Consider the following 23,496-nt stretch of genomic DNA (forward strand, 5'->3'; position numbering starts at 1 on the left):
CCATTTTTTTCGCCCTCATAAAGGATACCTCCACGGACTGTTTACATCCCGTCCTTTCCTAGCAGTGGCTTGGGGCTCCGACCCTGCTACAGGCACATTCACAGATTCCCTTGGTGAGTAAGTTGACTGCACCACCGCGTACCTCGCATGGCTCTTACCATCTCTCCCCCCCTCTTTTCCCCAACTGACATGATCCTTTACCCCTAAGAACCTCTTGTTGCTTTCCTGCAACCCCCACGACGTAAACGCGCCTAATCCTCGCGCACAGCCCGTGGATCCTGGTCCATCTACCTGAACTTACTGAGCTTTCTCCTCTTCGCACACTTTGCTTCTTTCAGGTAGGCGCTCTTTCCCAAGCAGGCTTCCTTCTCCTCGCGCACCTTCCCCCAGTCCATAACCGTCCCTGAATTTTCCCCCTTTCTCTCCCCCCTTTTCTGTACAGCACCCGTATTCGGCTACCCGGTCATGAAGATGATCCTGATTCAATAGGATCGAAACGTCGTCGACCAATCCAGCGCAAATTCACGACGCAAAACTCAATATGGTTCAGAGAAAATCACTGACCAAACTTTGATCTCTTGTGCAATTAGCAATTGTTGAACCATATATCTTTGTACATAATTTTTCACCTTGTCACATTGCGCCTTTTCGCTGCTGTTTCATGTGTCACTTGCGCTATCAATTTTCTGTCACAAGCACATTAGTGCACTAGTTCTCTTAGGGTTGCCCTTGCAATTCTTTGCACAGTGCTGATACAACTGTCATTTATTGTATATAATGTGTTTTTTCAATATATGATGCCATGAGCACTTTTCAAACCTTACCACGAGTCTCCCTTTTTCTTTCTTGTAATGTTTTATACATGCATATATACTTGCCTTCCTCAAATAATAGTGGTTGAGACATTGTTGTTAGTTTTTTGGTTACCTACCCAGATCTCAACCTGGTCTAAGGGTTACACACCTGTTGCTTTCGTACTATATTGAGATTAGGTTAAGCACAGTTAGCAGCACATAGGAACTCTTTGGGTCCCAGACAACGACTTGCTTATCAGCTGAAAAGGCAGGTAGCAGATCTTGGAGGGTGCTACACCAATTTTTGTGTTTATTTCGGTTATTTAGGGCAGGCGTGAGCCCTATATCGCCCTACAGTCTCTCCTTTTTCTGTGATATAATGTGGTACTCACAATACGGCACCCTAAGCTGGTGAAAGGGAAGATTAACTTCCCAAAAATGTCCAGCCTCTTGGATTCTTTCAGCAGAATGCTTTGGAGTAGCCAAAGGACAATACAGAGTGCCATTAAAACTAAAATAAATAATAATATGGATGGGGAGATAGAAGGTTATCAGCCAAGTTGACACTATTAAGGTTAGGAAGGGAATATTCTGGGAGGATAGGACTTTGTCGTGCCTCTAATAAAGGAAGGAAAAGCCAAACTACTACAATCCAAATCTGTACATGAAATATGTCAAAAAAGTTTGCAATGAAGTAATTACTGTTTTGATGACAGAAGAGTCAGTTCAGACAATAGTATTCTACATGCATCCTTCAGAGTGTTATCATAGGAGATGCATCAATTAAAAATGTTAGGGAAATACACTGTCCATAAAATTCCAAGTCTTGGCGCTTATTCTGGATTCCAGCGTATGAAAACAAACTATCTATAGCTGAACAGTGTTTGTATTAGTTCCAAATGGGTCATCACGCTATCAGCATGATCAGAGACTGTATATCCACAAACAGTCCAAGGCACTGGTTCCTAACCTCTGGTCCGGGACCCCTGGATGTCCATGAAACCTACTCAGAGGGTCCGCGACTGCTTAGAAAATTAATTAATATTAACAGATTAATAAAGTGTATATAAATAAACAAGCAAAATTGAAAAATTTAAAATGTTATGTGAATGTAAAGGAATTTGAAATTGGAGGCTAAAAATTAAGTTAGAATCTTCAGATTGTTTCGAGGGAGCAGAGCCAGTTCATCAAACTGAATGTAGTATGGACGATAAGTGAGCGAATTTAGAAAAGCTCAAACTTGCCCTATGGAAGTTCAAATGTTGTTTTTTTGTAAATATTGGTTTGTGAATTAAATAAAATATTTCTCAATCACGGAAAAAGCTTAGGCTGGGTATCCCGGCTTCCAGTAATGACTCAGTGGGATTCCCCGGATTCCAATAATGATTATGTGGAGGTCTTTATGTACCAGTAATGACTGAGTGTCTGATTGTAAGCTTGGCGGTGTGGGGGAGGGGTGGCATGTCACAGCCCACTCCCACACAGCTGAAGACCACTGCTGACCACCCCCAGATTACAAATTGTAATCCGGGAGGGGCCCATGGTGCTGCCTTTCAAACGCTCATAGGAAAGCCTTAAAAAGGCAGCGTGGTGGGACGGCCACAGCGTGTTTCGGCATGGTTTGTAAAGTCCATACCATGCTGGAACTGGGGGTACAGAAATAGAAAGGGGCACACCATGTGTCACCTGCTTGCACCTCATACGCCAAGGCACCAGGGGGCCCTATAGGGCCAACTAAGTTTCCTCACTGCCACCCTTTTCATGGTGGGCTCACCGCCATGAAAAGGAGGGCAGTGAGGAAACTCATAATATGCTTGGCAGTGCCGCAGCAGCACCACCAAGCATATTGTGGCCTTAGACCACTGCGCCACTGCCAAGGATCATGGATCCCTGGCGGTTGCAGCAGTTCCCTGGAGGTACAACCACAGTAATTGTAATACGGCGGTCAGACCGCTGGTGCGGCAGCCCCGGACCACCACTGCATCTCTAGCGTGTGTTTGGCAGTCCCATGGACTACCAAACTCCCAATCAGGCGCTTAGGGGGGATCCACAGAAGTCAAAAGGTTGAGAACCACTGGTCTAAGGTACTGTTCTGATTCTTTTAGGCCCAACTCAAAATGAAAAGTTATACGGTTGTTGGTATTCTAAACTGAGTTCTTAAGTGAAGCAGAAAAAAAGCGAGTACTTCTACCTGATGGCAGGTACTATTGATTTTTTTAACATCCTGCAGACAATAATGAAGTGCTACAGGAAACGTTTTCTTAAATGTGAAGGCAGAGTCCTTGACATTTTCACAAATAGGGATCCCACACTAGCGATATTATTTCTAAGTGTTAAAGTGTGTGTGATAATATTCAGGTGTTGTATACAGCTTACAGGCCCATCTATACATATACATTCACATTCCACAAGGATCTTAGTGAACACACCACTTACCAGAACTTCCTTGATAGCAACTCTCATGACTCTCTCGGTTTCGTTTATCTCCAGGGGCCTCGCTATGGCAGCAGTCCTCAGTTCCTAAAAGGGAGACAAAGACACAGGCATTCATGAATTTAGCAAAAAATGGGTGTGGGGAGTTTTAAAGAAATGGGTGCTTCACAAAGAAAACTCAATTCTGTTTATGAGAGTCTTTGGGCACCACCAGGGTAAATCGCTTCAGAGCTTAGCACTTTCAAGCCACGTAGCGTGTCTATCATACCACCCTAGGTCCCTCACAACGCTAAATCTACAGTTGAAGCTGCTGAGCTGTACTTGTATTTTCATGTAAAGCAACACAATTTCAATGAAGCAAAGAGATGTATAAAGATGCCATGTTAATGCCATTGGAATGAAAGTTACACCCGTTTGCAAAATAAACATGACGTTAGATCAATATTATACACTCAAAACATTTCACATGGGACTCAGGCACGCAACACCCATGAGGCTAAAAGGGCTTAAAGTCCCATTGCCCCCACCACCCCCCACCTGTTGTGTGTCTCAGCCCGAACTGCTGCTGTGGGGTTGGATGGGCAGTCTGGAGTCTTATCTCCGGCACGCCAGAGTTTTTCACAGGTCTTTAAAGACCATTTGCCTATGTACATAAATTTGTAAACTGGTTACTGAGGCTTAGTTTTTTCTGGTTCCAATACCCCCTGATCCCCCACTCTGCCTATTCCTTACATTTGTATTTTACATTTACTGCTGTAGTGTGAGAATGCATTTCATGAAAAGAAATATAAAGTATGGTTGCAAATAAAAATGTCAGCCATGTGTTGTTTAAAAAGCCGGGAAAGACCTTGTCTTGACACTAAATAGCGTTATAAATAAAGTATGTATTCATTTGTAATGTGACTTTCTGTCGTTGTTCCCTTTAATTATCAGTCATGGATCATTCAGGCAGTCCTAGAACACAATTAAAGGTGCTTTCTATGTATATTTGCTGTTCGAAGTATGCGCAGATAAGTGCGGAAAAAATACGTCTTCAGGTGACTGGTTTTTTTTGTACCGTCTGGGGCATCAAAATAATCAGTTGGCACCCCTAACCATAAGACTGGAAGTTTGTTGCAGGATCAGCACATTATTTATTTCTTCCACCCCCAATCCCTGATTAATGCCATAAAAGCAATAGTTTAACTTATATAGGACACCCTACGCTGCCGTCAATAACATGCTGAGTTACTTCAAGTGTCTGGGAATGCACCCCTCATTCAGACAACGCACTTCCCATTCTTGACATTCACATTCACACTCACCCTGCACTCACAGCTAGCACAATGCACTCACACTGATCACCATGCACTCACACTGATCACCATGCCCTCACAGTGATCACTATGCACATCTAAATGCACTTTTGCCGCTCACCCTGCAGTTACACGAGCACAGTACTCACCCTGCACTCAGGTGACACTTCATTCACCTGCCCCCCTAACTGCTCAATCTGCAATGTCACTCAAACAACCCCATCACTAACCATGCATTAATTTGTCCCACTCTGCACTTACATACGCTCCCAAATTCATATGGTCACCTCACTCGCCCTGCAGTCACTCCTCTTACCCTACTCTCACACTGTTGCATCGCTCAAGGTGCACTCACATCTGCCACCCACGCAGCTCAGAGGGTTAATGTGCCTGCTACAAAGAACATTTACCATGCAGATCAAAGAACTGTGTATGAGCAAATTATGAGAAGCGCTATAAAAAAATGAATTGTTTGTCAGAAAGGTGCTATAGAGAGATGATGCGCATTGTTGTTGAGTGGTGGTGAGGGAATTCATGGAGGAGGAGGAAATGGGGGAGGGGGAGCCAAAAAAGACTGTTGCACCATGTGCGACCAGTGCTAGGGCCAGCTCTGGCTGGGAGTGTTAGCCCCCACCCCTCCCCCCAACCACAGAAGCTCGAGTCTAGTTGTGCCCCTGATGGGACTGTATCACGAGAGTTTGCAAAGCACACACAGACAGCTCACGATGTTATCTTTTAATCAGCCTCAATTAAGTTTTGGGATTCGACTGAGCTAAATTTTGAGCATACTGAAGTACCTTTTTAATTGCATTTTGTTATCGCTGTGAACTTTTGTGTTCTGATAACGTTTACATTATACCGTGGGTGTCTATCGCTGCTTGACTTTTTCATTGTTGAAACCACTTTATTTTCCCTTTTGGTTGAAATAAGCTACCATATTCTTACCAGTCATAAAGGAAAAATTAAGGTGGCAAACTAGAGAACGAGAAAAAATAACTTGTAGGCAATGGCAGTCATTTATAATAACATATTACAAGTGAGTAGTGATGTCAGAGGGCCCATAACTCTTTATGCTGCTGTGTTTGACTTGATCCATGGGCGGTAGAAATCCAGTCAGCAGCGATAGTTTCTATAACAAACAATAGCAAAGCCAACAGGTCTTTCATTTATAAAGAGAGTGCCAAGATACTGGCATTGCCAAACACTGTTTGGAAAACTTTTTTTTTTAATTAGGTACTTGAGGAAAAGGAAACACATTCAAGTATCCCGAAACTGAACATTGAATTCAATATGTTCAATCTTTATGAACAACATGGTTTCTTTTTCAAATATTTTATATGCTGGCAACTCTGAACAGTATTTAAAAAGCCTGTTTTTTTTTTTTAACTCTTTATTTGTGACTGTAGCAGTTATTGTACATTACATTCAATCATTACACATTGAATCAGTCTTTTCCTTTTTCTTGAACAGTAACTTTTGGAGCATATCTCCCAGATTCACCAGCATCATGTCTTACAGTTCTCCGGGTATATCCCATTTACAGCGTTTAATTGTCTTACATGTAATTTACATAGTCTGCTAAACCCCAAATTCCCTATTTAAAAAGCCTGTTGCGCGTGATCCAGCTTAAACATAACACCGCGGACTACCTTAATGCACTTAAAAGAACATGATAGCTGTCTGAGGCAATGAAGTGTTTGAATTTAAATGAAAACGCTTGCCAAGGCAGGCTCGAATTGGAACAAACACTCTCTGGCCACTTGGTGCTCTGCAGCATCCTGTGGGCTAAGGACACTGTCTGCATCAAATGCTGGCTCAGTGAGTGCAGCAGTGGGTGTCTAACTCAGCTCCCTAAACATTAGCTTTGTCTGCCAAGTACTAGGCTTTTATGCAATGTATGGACCTCAGGAGATACAACAAAACCAAAATGATAAAGTCTGCATTTTCAATCAAACCCTAGAAACTGTACACCTGTTGCCAGTGCTTAACGTGTATGTGGAAGAGTGGCGGTGCCCAAGGTCTGCTTAGAAACCCACAGTGGTGCAATTAAATGTCAGCCCCCCGAATAACAGTGCTGGCAAGACTTCAATTCACCTCAGGCCTCTTGAATCCACTACCAGACACTCTCTCTCCCTTTATTTCAGTCTTGCAGGTTCCAGCTTTCTACCTTTGTGATGGGTTTTCCGTCATTCAACTCAACTCATAATCTTTATTTCGATACAGCAGTATCATAAAAGATGCGTTACAATACAATTCACATGAACAAAAAATAGATGTTTTTCACAGCATTACAACTATCATAGATAGATATGAATCAACAATTAATAAGAATGGATTTGGGGTATCAATCATTATGTTAAAAAACATATAAATAGTTTTAAAAAGGCATATATCAAAATAAAATCATTTTATTTACAAGCACATTTCCGGTAAGCTAATATACAACTTATTCCACAGCACATAAATCATTTCGATATACAGACATTTATCCTTTGCTGTCTCGGTTGATTATATTTGCTCCCGAGTAAATCATACATTTTATTAACCATTCCCTAAACATTCCTAAAGCTTCTCACCAGCCTTTATTCTGAGGAAATGTACAGCCAGCAGAAACCTGCTAATCCCAAAAACAATAACCTGGCGAGTGTCCGTTTTTAGAATCCTTTCTGCTTCTCTATGCGATCTCACACCCATATTTATACAAAGAGATTTAATCCATCTTTTTCTTGGGGTCGAATAGGCCGGACAAAAAAATAGAACATGTGTGATATCTTCCTTAACATTTCCTGAGCATAACATGCATATATCGTTGCTATGGTTTACCCACCTTGTTATGTTTGATTTTATCATCAGTACACCATATCTGTACTTCAAGTATAAAGTTTTAGCCAACGGTGGATTCACTTCATCCAAAAAAGATTCAAAGCAAGCACTATCTTTAAACATAAGAAATTCACTGGTCAAAGATCCATTTGTTCTATCGTTTAATCTATTGTGATCTATAAAGGCCCAGAAGGATGCTTTTAGTATCTTTCTTGAGTTTGAGGTTAATGTCCATGGACTACTCCAAAAGTGTGCTAAGCCAATCTTCTTAAACCAAGTACTCATATGTTTAAACCATGTAATACAATTATTTTCATCCAAATCTTTAACCTCTCTTAGAGCCGCCCTGTAATCCAGCAGCTCAGGTGTTGTCCAGAGCCTGACCCACAGCATCAGTGGTCTAACAATTACATGGTGATCCGTACGCTTCATGCTAAGGTCAAGCATTAACGGAGTTAACGGTGTGCGTACTGGAATTTTTAGCAAAGCTCTCAAAAATTTATTCTCATTAACCTCAAATGCCTTTTTGCTCGAAGGGCCCCACAATTCAGCACCATATAGTGCTGCCGATTGAGCTTCAGACCGGAATATCTCAAGTGCTGGAAATACAGCTTTATTGAGACTATTTCGGTGTCTTTTCAAAATCGGTAGTGTATTTTGTGTTAATAACAGCTTGCTTTTATCAATTTGGGTTTTCAATGTTGTTTTGGAATCTAATGAAACTCCCAGGTAGATAACATTTTGAAGTATTCCAGTTTTTGTCCGTTTAAGACCAACTTTTCTCTGAAAGACTTATGAGGATTTATTGCCATGTACTATGTCTTGTTGGTATTTATCTGTAAGCCTTTTTTGCTGCAGTAGGTTTGGAAAGTACTAAGCAAAGATTGTAGGCCATTTGGTGTTTGCGATATAAGAATAGTATCATCCGCAAATAATAGGGCTGGTATTGACTCGCCTCCCAGCTTCGGTGCGTCATTGTTACAACCTTGTAGAAAACAAGGAATATAGTTAACAAATAAGGAAAACAAGGTTGGTGCCAAGACACATCCTTGGCGAACCCCCCTTTCTATGGGGATTGGACTAGTTAGTTCGCCACCCGGACCCCATCTCACCTTTGCATAGTTATTTTGATGCAATCTAACAATTTGTTCCAGTAGGTTGGTTGGGAGTTCTTGGCTATTAAGTGTTTTCCATAGCAAATGTCTAGGGATGAGATCAAACGCAGCCCTTAAGTAAACAAACGCCACATATAAATGACCTTTCCTCAGATTTACATACTTCCAACACATGCAGCAGAACCTAAACACCTGATCTATGGTGCTTGTTTTTGTTCTAAATCCCGCCTGGAATTTTGAGAGAATTGCCCGTTCATCGATCCAAAAATGAATACGATTTAAAATATGCCTTGCATAGATTTTTTGTAAAACATCGATTAACACCTTAGGAGCTTCGTAAACAAACCTCCCCAGTGCTGCGCTGTCCATTATCCAGTGCTGAACTGGACGTCCAGCGGTCGCACGCAGCACTGGGGAGGTAGTGCCCGTGACGACCGTTGGCCGACGGCAGCACTTAAAGGGTTAAACTAATAGGGCGATAGTTCGAAGGATCGCTTCTATCGCCCTTTTTAAAAATGCAAATGATTTCTGCCCCCCTCCATGTCTCTGGTATGTCAGCTCCTGCGGCTATAAAATTACACAGATAATTAATATAGGGACCCCAGACACCAGTATTATGTTTGTATAGATCCCCAGGGATCTTATCTAGTCCTGGGGCATTACTAGTTTTAACGGCGTTAATAGCCAAAATTGTTTCCTGTAGATCGAATTCTAAAGTTTCTTAACTCGGGTTTAATAAAAGCCCGTCATTTATGGAACTTCCAATCTCAGGGGCACCATACAATTTTGCAAAGTGGTCTATCCAAGTAGTTACGTCAAGATGGACATCTCTAGAGCCCTTTTCATTTCCGTTTCCATTCGCAATGATTTTCCAAAAAGCCATTTGGTCCCTGCTTTTTGCTGCTATCAACAGATCAAGCCAAATTTTGTCATCCCAAAGTGTTTTAGCATTCTCTAGCACTCTCTTATAAATTGATTGTGCTCCCTTAACTATCGAGCTATTATTACTTTTGATGGCTAGTACTAACTCAGTTTTGGCGCCCCGGCAGTCTTTATTGTACCAAGGTTTCCCCATCGATTTTTGTTTACCGTTTACCTCATTCGCTTTAGCTTTTTTTGTTACCAATGGGATTAGTACTTTAAAAAGGCCCTTATGCAAATCTAAAAATGTATTCTTGTCCATTACCATAGTGGTGTAATTAGAAAAACTGGATGCAAAAGTACTATAAATACTTGCCAACTTCTCGCCATGCTCCAACATATGCGCCCATTTAACCACATCAATGCTACAGCAATTCATCCCTGGTGCTGAACTCCCTTGAATCTTATTGTTCATGACGAGCTGAGCTCGTCATGAGCACACAAGCAGTGTACTGCATGACGAGCTGAGCTCGTCATGAGCATGGAAGGGGTTAACAGAGCGGCGATTGTTACTAACTATGATGTTGTCCATATAATTACGGGAGTTACGTCTACTCTCAACTGAGCTAGTCAACATACTACTTTTAAGACTAGTTCAAGTGGGCGATGGTCACTCTCCACTCTTGGTACAATTTTTAGATCTACAGCATAATGCCAAATATCAAATGATAGAATAAGACAATCTATTTTACTCTGAGTAGTACTTCTGAAAAAGGTTGGCGCCTTTAATAAATCTGATGGAAGGCGACCATTACATGCCCTCAGGTCATGGCTCACTGTCAATCTCATTATTTGGAGTGCTAGGGCAGTGCACGAGACCGGTTTACAGTTAGATAAAATAGGGATCCTATTTGCCAGATCTTCATCTTCTAGAATCATTTCAAGCCCTGTAATGGGTTCATAGTTACAATTAAAATCTCCACCAATTATTGTACTGACACTAGAATCCACTAGGTTTAGAATGGAGTCCATTTTATCAATTGTTATTGACTCCTTTGATGCCGGACCTGGTCGGTTATAAATATTATATATATGCAAAACCCTTTTATCCTTTGTCGCTATTCTGATCCCTAATATATCTAAGGAATCCGTCACTAATTGAGTTACACTAATATCAAGGATTACCTTGACCCAAATGACTAGTCCACCAGAATCTCTTCCTCTTATTGATGGAACAGCCGCTATATGGAAACTTTTGTATCCCACCCTATGTGTGATCTCAGTTGCCCACGTCTCCTGTAACAAGCAGATATCGCTTGTTTCAATAAACTCATTCCACTCTGGATCCCTAGTGTTCTTTTTAAGACCCGCAATATTCCATGAAACAATTTTTAAGTCAGGGCAGGCTTTGTAGATAGTGTCACATGTAGAATCTTGCTGGTTATTATGTCAATGCCGTTTAAGAGCAATGACTCATCCTTGATCACACAGCATTTTTCTTTCTCCCTAAACTTCTTACCCAAATTCCCAACAGGTACTATACTTGTCCTCTCTGATTCCCTATCCAACACAATGGATACATTTGTAATAGGTTTTAGCTGATGCAGTCAATCCACTTCTTCCAACAGAGATAGCTCCTGGAATCTATTGAAGGACTCTGGGAAGAGCGAATTTGCTTGTTTTATGTTCACTTCAGTTCCCAAAGGTTTATAAAAATATCCCAATGGTAGTGCATGGATATTGGTGTTTCCTCATGTGCTTTCAGTAGGGTACGGACTGCTTGGGGGTGTTTAAAATTTACAACAATACAGTCTCCCTGTATGTCTTTGGGGGAACCTCCCACCCACCCTACCCTGAGCACCATCAGAATTTCCCTTGCTTTGTTTGGGTGAAACCTTTTATATTTAGATAGCCAGTCTACGACTTTATTCCTTAAATTGTGCCAAGATTCTCTTTGATCCCTTTTCAATGCAGGGACGCCTGCTAAAACTAAAACATAGGGACACGTGGCTGGTGGCAAATTCAAATTGTCTGGATTAGGAATTAGGGCCCAGATGTAGGTCGCCAATTACCGGTCGGTAACGGCCGATACCGACCGGTATTTGGGAATTGGCATGTAGGGGGCATTTTATTTACAGAATCGGTATATTTACCGATTCAGTAAATTTACAGAATCGGTAAAATACCGATTCGGTAAATATACCGATTCTGTAAATCAAGATGTAGGTGGCATTGTAATCAGTGCCACAGGCCCTTACCGAATCGTTATTTACCATGGAATACTATTCCATGTTAAATAACGAATTCCAGTGTACATGCACATCTGTGCATGTACACCTGTGCCATGTGGCACACAGACATGCCCTAAGGGCATGTATGTGTGTCACATGGCACACAAGCCAGAAACAGGGGTGCAACAGGGTGTCAAAGTGATACCCTGTCCCCCTTGTAAATTCGGTAATTTTACAGATTCGGTAATTACCGAATCGGTATTTGCTATTGAATCCTATGGGCTTCAAGGCCCATAGGAATCAATGGCAAATACGGAAATATTACCGATTCGGTATTTTTACCGAATTATTTACCTACATAGCAATTACCGAATTGTAAATACCGAATCGGTAAAATTCGGTATTTACCATTCGGTAATGTGCTATTACCTACATCTGGGCCTAGGTCTGTACCCTTTGGGCTATGCAGTGTTGCCCTGCAACTAGTACGCTCTGAACCGGATGTGGTGTTATGTGGACTGACAATAACATTCCCCCTTTGCTCATTTGCCCCTATAGCCTTTGCACTGTTCCTTAACTGAGCTCTATTTGGAGCTCCTGTGCCTAATTGGTTTTGGGGTTTCAGTGTTCTATCCACATCATCACAGACCCTTTTATCCCTTGTGAGCAGTTTTAGATCAGCTACTAGGCTTGCCCCTTCCGTAAGTATTCCATTTCCTTCTTCAATGCTCTTGAATAAATGGTGAACTGCATCATTTAACTGGGCAATCTTGTCATCCATGACCCTTAACTTTCCATCCATACACTCATTTATTTTTGTCTGGACGGACTTTAGAGCAGTTTTAAAATTGTCTGCCACAGTTTGTTCTAGAACTCCTATTACCTCATTTTCCTTGGCTAATCCAAAGTAATCAATAGCATCAGTTATGTATCCCTACTGTTCTAAACCTGTTGCCTTTATTTTCCGATGTAGTTAAATCCCCATTACGTGAATTCCCTCTCCCCCCTGCTTTCCCTTTTCTTTGACTGGATTTTTACCCCTTCTGGGATTTTTCATTTCTCTCCTCATTGGATATTCCCATTGTCCCCCCTGTTTTTTGTGCCCGTAATCTACTTGAAATCCCAGGGCTTGGCTGCGTGTTAGCGTCGAGCAGATCTATTGGATCTGTTATCCGTTTGCCCAGAACAGGTTGGGTGTTAGCACTATCTTATTGGTTATCTACACCTGAATTTGAAAGCACTACATTTGTTGGAGACTGGGCTATAGTCGCTGTATAAGTGGGCAGTTTGGATGGGTCTAGCGAGAGTCTTCTTTGTGCAAGTTCGATTTCATAACATAATACGGATTCAGCTCGTGTTATGAAATCATCCAGTGTCCCCGCCGTTCCCTTCCTTTTGCTCATTGTCAAATTAGACATTCTTTCTCAAGGAGCAACCGCTAAACCACTAAAATTAGGACAAATAGCCAATATTTCAATCTTATCCGGTTAGGGACTTGTATATTCTAACGCACTGATAATATAAACCAACTAAACTACAGTGTGACACAGAATCAAAAACAATTAGACAGAAAAAGCCATTTGCAATAATACTTTAGAATCAGTCTTGAATAGACCAAAGCGCCTCTTATTTGCCACACAATATCCAACAAGTATCTGCAGCAGGGTCAATGGGTAGGAGAGCTCAGGGGCAGGCAATAGCACTTAAAAAGCCAGGTTAGTTATTCGTGCAAAAATAAAGTCATCAGGAGATAATACGAGGGTTGCTTCAGGATATATGTCATTGACAAAAAGTACCTTCGCAAGGTGTGGAGCCAAGAGGGAGGGCCCGGCCCGACCTCCTCCGGCCGCAGACGGCCCGCCCTTTGCCCGGGCTTCGCCCGGCGTCCGCCCGCGCACGTCCCGCGTCGCGCGAGCCCGCCGGCAATTAAATATCCCCGGTAGTAAGGGGGAGGGGCTGTCGGTCCTCTCGAAGCCCCGCTGGTCTCTGGGTGCACGAGTCCTTGCCTGTTCTGCCCAGCTGCTGGCCACGCAAAGTGAAGGGCGACGCGTCTCCCGCGGAGCGGGAGGCACGAGAAGCTGTTAAAACCTCCGGCAGTAAGGGGGAGGGGCTGTCGGTCTTCTCGAAGCCCCGCTGGTCTCTGGCTGCACGAGTCCTTGCCTGTTCTGCCCCGCTGCTGGCCACGCAAAGTGAAGGGCGAAGCGTCTCCCCGTCATTCTCTTCCTCTGTCTTCAATTTCTGTGTTTCTTCGTCTCTTTCTATCGCTAAATGTTCGATGAAAAAACATAAGTGCCAGTCCTATAAAATAAGTGCTGGTGCCCCCTGCCTTCAACCACCGGCTAAAATTAAGCAATGCCTGGTGCTCTGCTGTTTTGGATGATCTGGGAGGGGTGGGAAGCAATACTGAGAGAGTGGAAGCAGGGATGTTGGAGGGAAGTAGCACACAAAGTGGGCAAAAAACACATGTTCTTTTAAGGAGTGCTTCAGGGAAAAGACAAACAAGATGAGGAGGGAAAGCCATCAAATAAGAAGCAAAAGCAAAAGACATCAAATAAGAAGCAAGCAGATGAGATGATAAGCAATAGACTGAACCAAAGGTCACTGTAAGTACTAATATTATACACAATAGGTCTTCGATAACAAAGATCAAAAAGCTGTCTGGCGGCAAGACCTAAAAAGTGTGTGAGGGCCAGAATAAGCATGCTTGCTAGCTCACATCCTTGTTCCAGAAGGAGAAGCAGCAGACCGACCACTGGTAATGCACCCATTACTGTCTTTTTTTAGGGGTCACAGCACTCCTGTTTGTGCGGGTGAAAGAACACCCAGCACCACCTGCCTGACAGTTCCCCTCCACATCTCACAAGTCCAAGTGAAAAGAGACAATAGGTATGTCAATACAAAGTGTATTCCATTTTGTGACAGAAGCACTCCTTTAAATTTATCTCAGGCCGGATGTGAGCAGTGCGTACTGTTAATTTTATGCACCAGCGTGGCTGCTGTTCAGTATGGCTAAAAGTTAGTGGAGTAGAGGAAAGTGGCGTAGAGTGGAGTGTCGTAGAGTAGAGTGCCATATGATACAGTGCCGTATGGTAGAGTGCCATATGGTAGACTGTCATAGACTGGCGTAGAAAAGGGTGGTGTAGCATGGAGCGTAGAAGAGTGGTGTAGAATGGAGTGGTGTGTCGCAGAGTGGAGTGGCATAGATTGTCGTGGAGTGGTGTACGTATAGTACAGCGCCCTAGAGAGGAGTGCCCTACACTGGCAGCGAGGTCTACATATCGCAAACCGTGCGTGCTATTTATGCATAATGTAGGAATGGGCGTCTGCCACTTGGAACCATTCTCTTGCCTCGTCAAAGGTTAAAACAACTCCCATTCCAAACATGTCTCCAGCCATCATGCATCCCCCCTCATACCACTTTGTAATATCCATAATTGCCTGGATTTGGTGAAAATCCTGAGGCCACTGCAGGGGGAGTACATTGGCGTATGGGACTCTTCGAATAACCAGAGTGACTGCTAGTTCCCATGCCTCCGCTACCTGTCGGAGTGCATGTGGGCAATCCCCAGGGGTACAGAAACCCATCAAGCGGTATCTTGGGAGTTCCATCCGTTACCCTGATTCGCCAGTAGTTCCTACTCCACATTTCAGTCTTGAGCGCACCACTGCGCCGCATATTGTAACAATTCAGCAAGATAGTAAAGCCTAAAGTCTGGGAGACCCAGCCCCCCCCATTCTGTGTCTAGCTTGAGTATGTCAAGTTTTACCCTGCTGCGCCCCCCAGCCCCTACCAATGAGATTACGAGACTATTTTGGGTGTCAAATGTGGCTTTCGGAACATTACAAAAAGAGTTTTGGAGTGCATAGAGGCACAGAGGGAGCCTTACCATTCTCGCCATGGCTACCCGATGGCCAAAAGGGGGAGTTTGTTCCAGAATCTGATCGACTCTATAAGATCATTGAAAACTGTTCCAAAATTCAGAGCGTATTGCGCTTCCGGCCGATGGGCTACCTTATGCCCAGATAGCGAAAATGATAGCTCACCCAGCTAAATCCAACCTCGGAGGTCTGATGTCTCCCATCTCGCAAAGGCCGCTAATGGGAAGACAACTGACAGCATACTTTATTTATTTATTTCAAATCAACCTCCCCATAGTCCAGGTTGCTGATTCCCTCCCACTATCTCACCCTTTGTTTATGTTGCCATCTCACCACTTGACAAAAAAACATGCAGCCATGGTTGGCTATATCATACTACTTCTTCAGATAGCCGTTGTCCATGTTACTTCTTTCCTCTAATGTTCCATGTTATTTCTTACCTCAGACCCTCCCTTCCGGTTTAATAAATGCTGCAACAATACAGGCCAAATCATAGCACTTTTTTTTACCAAAACTGTAAACTTGCTGCACAACCACACTGCTGGACAACATAGCTAAAACAATAGCTCTAACAGAGGCGAGACCTATTGGCTTTGCCAATGCTTGAGCTAACACCTGTGGTGGTGATAATGGCATTAAGCGTGCAGGCTGCAGGTCACCAAGTGCATGGAATTGCTACCCCGAGCTTCTCCATGAAACAGGAAACAGTAAGGCAATGTCTTTAGGTCATATATGTGCATATGGAAAGAGTTTGTGCCACGATTTGTGAAATAGATGATTTTTGGCCACTCATCTACTCGTACTGAAAAAAACTTGGATTGCTTGTCAGCTTAATGAACCTCTTTATATTTAACAGTGGTGACAATGAAGGGGTGCCCAGACTTACACCAACACTAAACAAATTTGGGGACAACTGTTTGTAAGCAAAACAAGCAAAGTGATACATGGAAATGTAATGTTTCAGGTGTGGAAGTGAAGGCCACACAGCAAATTCCAGAGAATGGCCATCTTTACAATCGGACTATTGCAATAATGTGAAATATGAACCCATGTCTTTGTTTTTTTGGCAACAGACAAGAGAATGTAAGGTGTGTGATAGCTGGTGAAATTAATTCACGAGAAAAGGAACAGTTTTTGCCAATGTCGCTTGGAAAACCAATTTGCATTACACGAGTTGCTGGACACAACACTAGGAGATAGTTGAGGTAGGATCGCGTGTGCACTAATTACATCCAACACATAAGCTAAACAAGCATTGAAAATGCAATAGGTCTCGCAATAGAAGAGTTTGACATTTTTCGTTTTGCATATGGATGAGTGGCGTTGCGTGGATGAGTGGCGTTGCGTGGATGAGTGGCGTTGCGTGGGTGAGTGGCGTTGCGTGGGTGAGTGGCGTTGCGTGGGTGAGTGGCGTTGCGTGGGTGAGTGGCGTTGCGTGGATGAGCGGCGTTGCGTGGATGAGCGGCGTTGCGTGGATGAGCGGCGTTGCGTGGCTGAGCGGCGTTGCGTGGCTGAGTGGCGTTGCGTGGCTGAGTGGCGTTGCGTGGGTGAGTGGCGTTGCGTGGGTGAGTGGCGTTGCGTGTGTGTGTGGCGTTGCGTGTGTGTGTGGCGTTGCGTGTGTGTGTGGCGTTGCGTGTGTGAGTGGCGTTGCGTGTGTGAGTGGCGTTGCGTGTGTGAGTGGCGTTGCGTGTGTGAGTGGCGTTGCGTGTGTGAGTGGCGTTGCATGTGTGAGTGGCGTTGCATGTGTGAGTGGCGTTGCATGTGTGAGTGGCGTTGCATGTGTGAGTGGCGTTGCATGTGTGAGTGGCGTTGCATGTGTGAGTGGCGTTGCGTGTGTGTGTGGCGTTGCGTGTGTGTGTGGCGTTGCGTGTGTGTGTGGCGTTGCGTGTGTGTGTGGCGTTGCGTGTGTGTGTGGCGTTGCGTGTGTGAGTGGCGTTGCGTGTGTGAGTGGCGTTGCGTGGCTGAGTGGCGTTGCGTGGCTGAGTGGCGTTGCGTGGCTGAGTGGCGTTGCGTGGGTGAGTGGCGTTGCGTGGCTGAGTGGCGTTGCGTGGGTGAGTGGCGTTGCGTGGTTGAGTGGCGTTGCGTGTGTGAGTGGCGTTGCGTGGTTGAGTGGCGTTGCATGTGTGAGTGGCGTTGCATGTGTGAGTGGCGTTGCATGTGTGAGTGGCGTTGCATGTGTGTGTGGCGTTGCATGTGTGTGTGGCGTTGCGTGTGTGTGTGGCGTTGCGTGTGTGAGTGGCGTTGCGTGTGTGAGTGGCGTTGCGTGTGTGAGTGGCGTTGCGTGTGTGAGTGGCGTTGCGTGTGTGAGTGGTGTTGCGTGGGTGAGTGGCGTTGCGTGGGTGAGTGGCGTTGCGTGGGTGAGTGGCGTTGCGTGGGTGAGTGGCGTTGCATGGGTGAGTGGCGTTGCGTGGGTGAGTGAATGGTTAGCTGTTGCTTATGCGACGTATAGCACTTAATACTAAAGTAGGCAGACCTTCTTAGCCTTTGTGAGAATAATAGCAAAATAAAAATAAAAACCAGATCAAGTCAAGGACGCAAACGGCACCATGCTATTGTTTATTTACTCAGATGATATGCATAAAAATGTAACTTGTGAGCACGTTTCTCTAACTCTCCAATAATCCCATTACAACACTTTGTACAAATGAGATTGGGACTCATCCTTCCGAAGTCGAGAAAAATGTGCAACGCTGTGTTGAAGTTAATTTTTTTAATTAACAAAATGCAAATAATGTGGAGAGATTTCAAGTGATTCAGGAATGGGGGCCCTTGTAAAGAGAAAGTACGGCCGGCCTGGGCAGTGATAGGGGAGGAGGGAGGAGAAATGCGAGTCACGGCAGCAGCAGCCTTTGATGTGCCTGCCGGCCGGCCGTGAATAATTAGGGGGTGAGAAATGCGCTCGGAGGGCTGCCTTTGATGTGGTAATGCGAGGCAGGCAGGCAGGCGGCTGGTGGCATTGTGCACGCGCTTTTTAGGGCTTGCGCAAGCGCAATGACCTAAAAAGCACATGCACTTGAAGGAATCGCCAGTGGAATCGCCAGTGGATAAACACTGGATAAGCCCCTATAGAGCTTCGCCAGCTATGCGCTGAAGCGCATCAGCAGGCGAGCCCTAAAAAATTACTGTTAAGTAAGGGACTCAAACTGCTGGATGTGAGTTCTGGGGCCTACGGAATATTAGCTATTTATTTATTTATAAAGTTTTATAGCGCGAACATGACCCTAGAGGGTATCAGAACGCTTTACATTACACTGTTTTGAAGCATTAGATAGTTGGGTTAACATACATTCAATCAATATTCGACAGTGAATACAAGAGAGGTAGACAGTGGTATATAGGATAACATATGTGGCAAATAGTCACGTATGAATTAAAGTCTTAGGATGTGAATTTGTTCATTAGAAGCATTTTGACTTCTTTTTTTTAATGTATTAAGGCCCGGAATACATTATGGGCGAGTGTTGAGTTTTGAACTAAAGAGATTAATATTTACCTTGTATTTTGCTATTTTCAAAGATCGTTATGGATGTGAAGCTGAACACGGGTTTAATAAAGTACACCCTAACCGAATAATTAATTCTTGAAGGGACTTTTTCTGTATGCATTTGCAAACTCTTTTTAGTATACCCGTTTATGCCATAATTCAGAGCTACAGACATTGCAATTTCTTCTTAGACACTTGAGATTGCTTTCCAGTGAATTCGAGTCTTGTTTACCTTCAAAGGCAAGTAAGCCTTGCTTTTGTATGTTTATCTACGGCAACAGAAGATGGCTTACATTTATGGCCTAAATACAAGGCGAATGCTGTTCCTTTTGAGACGAGAGGAAAGAGAACAGTTGTCGGTCCGGTGGAAGCTAAGTAAGCAGATCGGGGGGATCTTCTTGCTCAGAAGAAAGAGCCCTCACACACCCAGATGGGCGTCATGCTTTATCATCGGGCAGCTTCTCGTTGGGCCGGCGCTGCAATGCTCCATGTACTTATGTATACTTCTAAGGAGCTTGTATGCAGGACCTAAAAGGGCTCCCAGTCCCTCTCATTGTTCTTACATTGATGTCCATCATGAGGGCTTGAACTAAATGCGCGCAAGCACCGGCTCATTCTCCCTTCAACGCTTGTTTGCATGTGTGGTACACAAAGCAGGACAAACAAGTGCTCTGAACATGTCCTACTCTATATCAACGCATACCCTCATCTGTGCACACCAATGGTGACATGTATAGGCTGATAGCAGAAGTGCAGGAACCAAAAAGCAAAGATGATCTTTCTTCTCACAACTACTGCTAATAAATGTACTCTGGCTTGCATGCTAGTGCACTATCAAGGAAAACTAGCATTTGTGGTATGCCGAATGAGCATCCTAGCAGGAACAAGTATTAGAAGAACATACATAGTATTGTGCCAAAATGCGCAAGGAAAGAAGCAGAGAGTACAAAGTTATGGTCTTCAGCTAAGGACTTGAAATTAACACATCCCAGTCAGACACTTTATACACAGACGTACATGCTTCTACATTAAGCAGCTCTGAGCTGGTTGAAGAACTGGTGGCACCAGTCTCACATTCTGAAGTAGAGTTATATCACCCAAAACATCATTAGCTAACGCCTGTGTGGTAACCAGGTAATGACTTCTAGTGGCTAACGAAACCAATGTGACATGCACCTTAGGTTCTGTTGTCCTGTGCACCACTGTTGGAGGAGGGTGGTCCCAGCTCTGCAGTGTCGGTCAATTAGAGTACAGGGTTGAAGTTTTAAAGGACTCAATAAATATATAGCAGAGAACAAAAGTATCCATCTTGGATAAGATAGGTGTGGCTTCCTGCCCTAGTAAACATGTGCCTCTGGGAGCAAGACTTGGGCAACTCTGAGTAAGACACCCTGGGGCTGTTTTGATGTGCCAACCCTGGACAGGGGTCCCACTCAAGACTTAGAGGTCCGAGTGCCAAATGTTTAAACACATTTTCTCAGGTCTGGTTAATTGGGACACTAGGGTTCTAGTTGTCTGTATTTTAACATGACACAGACCTGGGGTGAGACCAGTTAAGGTCCCTGCACATCTCTGAGTTTTTGAAGGCGGAAGAAGCTGAGGAAGTGGTGCCTGCACCGCCAAACATGTCCCCAGAGTTACTATACTTCAGGGGCCTCTTTCCTGAAATGGGCCTATACCGTACCTTATTGGGCAGCACAATGTTTTCTTTCAAGCATGTCACACAACACAGATTCTTCCAGGATCTAGAATTTATTCCCAGTCCTTGTGGAAGGCAGGCACAAAAGTGCTCGAACTCTGGTAAAGCATTGCAATGTGTTCGTGAAGACAGAGGCTCGTCTCGAGGTTCAAAGAAATAGGCATATGGATAGGAGGATTCACGTTTATTGTAGCCTGGGGGTGGAGGTTAGAGCCTATTACAGTACAGGCTTTCTTTAAAAAACTTTATTTTCATCAAATCAGTAGTAGTCAGTGCATCGTATCGCTCTGTCCTTTATCTTTGGTCTTTCCAAGCTTGCTGCAGTGACTAATGGCCAGTACAACCAAGGAAAAGGGGACTGGTGGGTTTCAATCCAATCAAGGGACAATTGGCTTACAAACTGATGTAAGATAAAAGGGTTTTGTAGTTTGGTCACTCGCTGCCTATCGAATGGCCAATCATTTGGGCAGTGACAAAGGGAACACGAATAGGCAAGATATCAATGTTACAGAGAATGAAGATAACTTGATGGGGAACTACAATGTTGTGCAGTCCGACATATTGTCCCCAATGGACACCAGCAATTCCCTCAAAATCTACTGTTTCTCTAAATTCAGCATACGTACCTTTAGATGATGCTCTTCATTGAGAGTTGGAAGATAGTTTTCCCCTGCTCTACCTCTATATCCCAACTTGAATCACACACTCACACCTGACTCTCCTTTTACAAAGGGCCATAGACAGCTAACCCATTTCTGCCAATGCCACGTTTGTTTAGTCAGCCCTTGGGCAGCACAAGGCTGTTATTACTTCACCTCACACTAACCCTTGCTACATGTTGATGATGCACAACCTTGCCCAGAAAACAATGGGTCTGACAAAGGCTGACGCAAATATTAAGACAAAAAATTAATTATCCCTTGATTCACTCAATCAACAAGAACCCCCATCAATAGTAAAATTCTTAATTCATATTGTTTGCACTGCATGTTATAGTAGTATCAGTGTTTGAGTGTTTCAGCGACTTTGAGTGAGATTTTTTCAAGTTTATCTCTGTGTTTTATATGAATTAAGAATTCCACTATTGATAGGGGGTTCTTGTTGATTGAGTGAATTATGGGATCATTTGTTTTTTGTACTGATAGTACTCTACTCCCTTGGTTGCTTACAAGGGGTCTCTCTCTGTTTAGACACACGCAAATATTAAGACTACACTTATTTTATAACTATCTGTATGTGCTAGCAGAGAATTATGGAGCAGTTATGAGGGCATTCCTGACTAGGAGGGAATCCTCAAAGTCAAAGTGACATGGTGACGGCCTAAGGAGGAATCACAAGAAAAGGACACTGGATAACAAAACAGTGTCAACAAACATAGCCAAGACAGCTGACAGAGTGTCACCAAGTGAAATGTGAAACTCATCACCTCCTAAACAAGGGCTCAAAATAAGCACCCTGGGGAAGGAGCTCGACGCACAGAATGGCATAGCTGATCTAAGCAAAAACATACAGATTCCTACAAATAAGGTCTGAGTACACAAATATTTCTCTGACAAAGAAATTTCTGTAGCATTCAAACATTAGAAGGTAGCATACATTTCTTTTGTATTCTGCACTTTGTGGGGCCCAGGAAATGAAAGATATATATATAGACTTCTGCTAGTTGAGCTGTCTCTGCAGTACATTCAAAGCAGACAATAAAAAGCTTAGCAGGGTCTATAGACAAGATAATTTTGATGGGCGAATTATGATTCTGAAGATTTTCTTTCCAATGTACACTAATACTTACTAACCTCTCAAAGAAGAAGAGGTTACGCAAACACCCACCAATGTATGGAAAGAGCCTTTAATTTAATACTACAGCTATGTTTTATTCAGTTTTATTCAAATAAATTTAAATAAATGAATATGATATTTTTACAAATTCATATAGCTGCACTGGAAGCAAGCATGTTAATTCTGTTCTTGAGTTGCCATAGGAGACCCAGGTCACACAGCGTGCAATTAAATAATGAGAATGCACACGTCCTTAGCAATAAAGAAGTAAAAAGGGATCCAATCAATCAATATTTCTAATTCTCACCCACGCTATATTAGTGGAATCGCTACAATACTATATTGTCAAATGAAGTTATGTATCGCATAGAGATAGCTGTTTCAGAAGCTTCTATTTTGCTGCTGCAGACCATCTCAGGCAGGCCTTAAGAGATATTAGGAGGCAAGGACAGCTCAACAGGGAAGGCGATACAGAGCCAGCAGGCATGCACAGCGTGGTGGAGAGTGCAAACTAGTATGAGGAATCAGAACTGACACAAGATTAGTCGAACAAAAGGGAATCTTCTAGAGCTTGTGATAGAAGGGAGAAAAATGGACAGTCAAAAAAGCAATACTTGATATTTGCCAAATAGAATTTGTCAATAATCTAGTCCCCCAGGTGAAGGTGATACCCCGCATCACATTAGAGGAGGTGAGCTGAGGCAGACACCCTAACAAGTGGGTGCAGTGACTTGTCAGAAAGAGTTGGTAACTCAGTATCCTGGATTGCATGAGCACCTCTTAGTTACAATGAAGTGGTGAACTGATCTTTAATGTCCCCCTCAAGTCCAGGATTCAAATCCATTATGAGATAGCCTTCAGGCACTCCTGAATGTTTCGGCATAAGAGCACCAGAGTGTCTCAATCAGCCTCAAATATTGTCCTATTGTTAGAACAGATATGTGTCAAAATGATGTGTGGTATACGGAATCCAAAATACTTGTTCGAACCTTGTCACCTGTGGCCTCAGCCCTCAAGATGAGGCCCAAAATAATCTGCAGAAGAGTGGTCTGGCCCAGAATAGGTGACAATGACATGGAAAGATAAATACATTTTTTTTAAACGAG

At 43.5% G+C, this 23,496-nt stretch overlaps 1 protein-coding gene across 2 annotated transcripts in view; it reads right to left on the minus strand.

Moving 5' to 3' along the window:
* CLUAP1 (clusterin associated protein 1) overlaps window positions 1-23,496 on the minus strand; it is an 839,181-nt gene that overhangs the window by 312,253 nt on the left and 503,432 nt on the right. For both annotated transcript variants that reach the window (XM_078663147.1, XM_078663146.1), the window contains exon 6: window positions 3,231-3,314. In XM_078663147.1, the coding sequence (XP_078519273.1) occupies window positions 3,231-3,314 (84 nt within the window). The remainder of the gene's footprint in view (window positions 1-3,230; window positions 3,315-23,496) is intronic.

This window comes from Lissotriton helveticus, chromosome 10, assembly GCF_964261635.1.
Source record: "Lissotriton helveticus chromosome 10, aLisHel1.1, whole genome shotgun sequence".
NCBI lineage: Eukaryota > Metazoa > Chordata > Amphibia > Caudata > Salamandridae > Lissotriton > Lissotriton helveticus.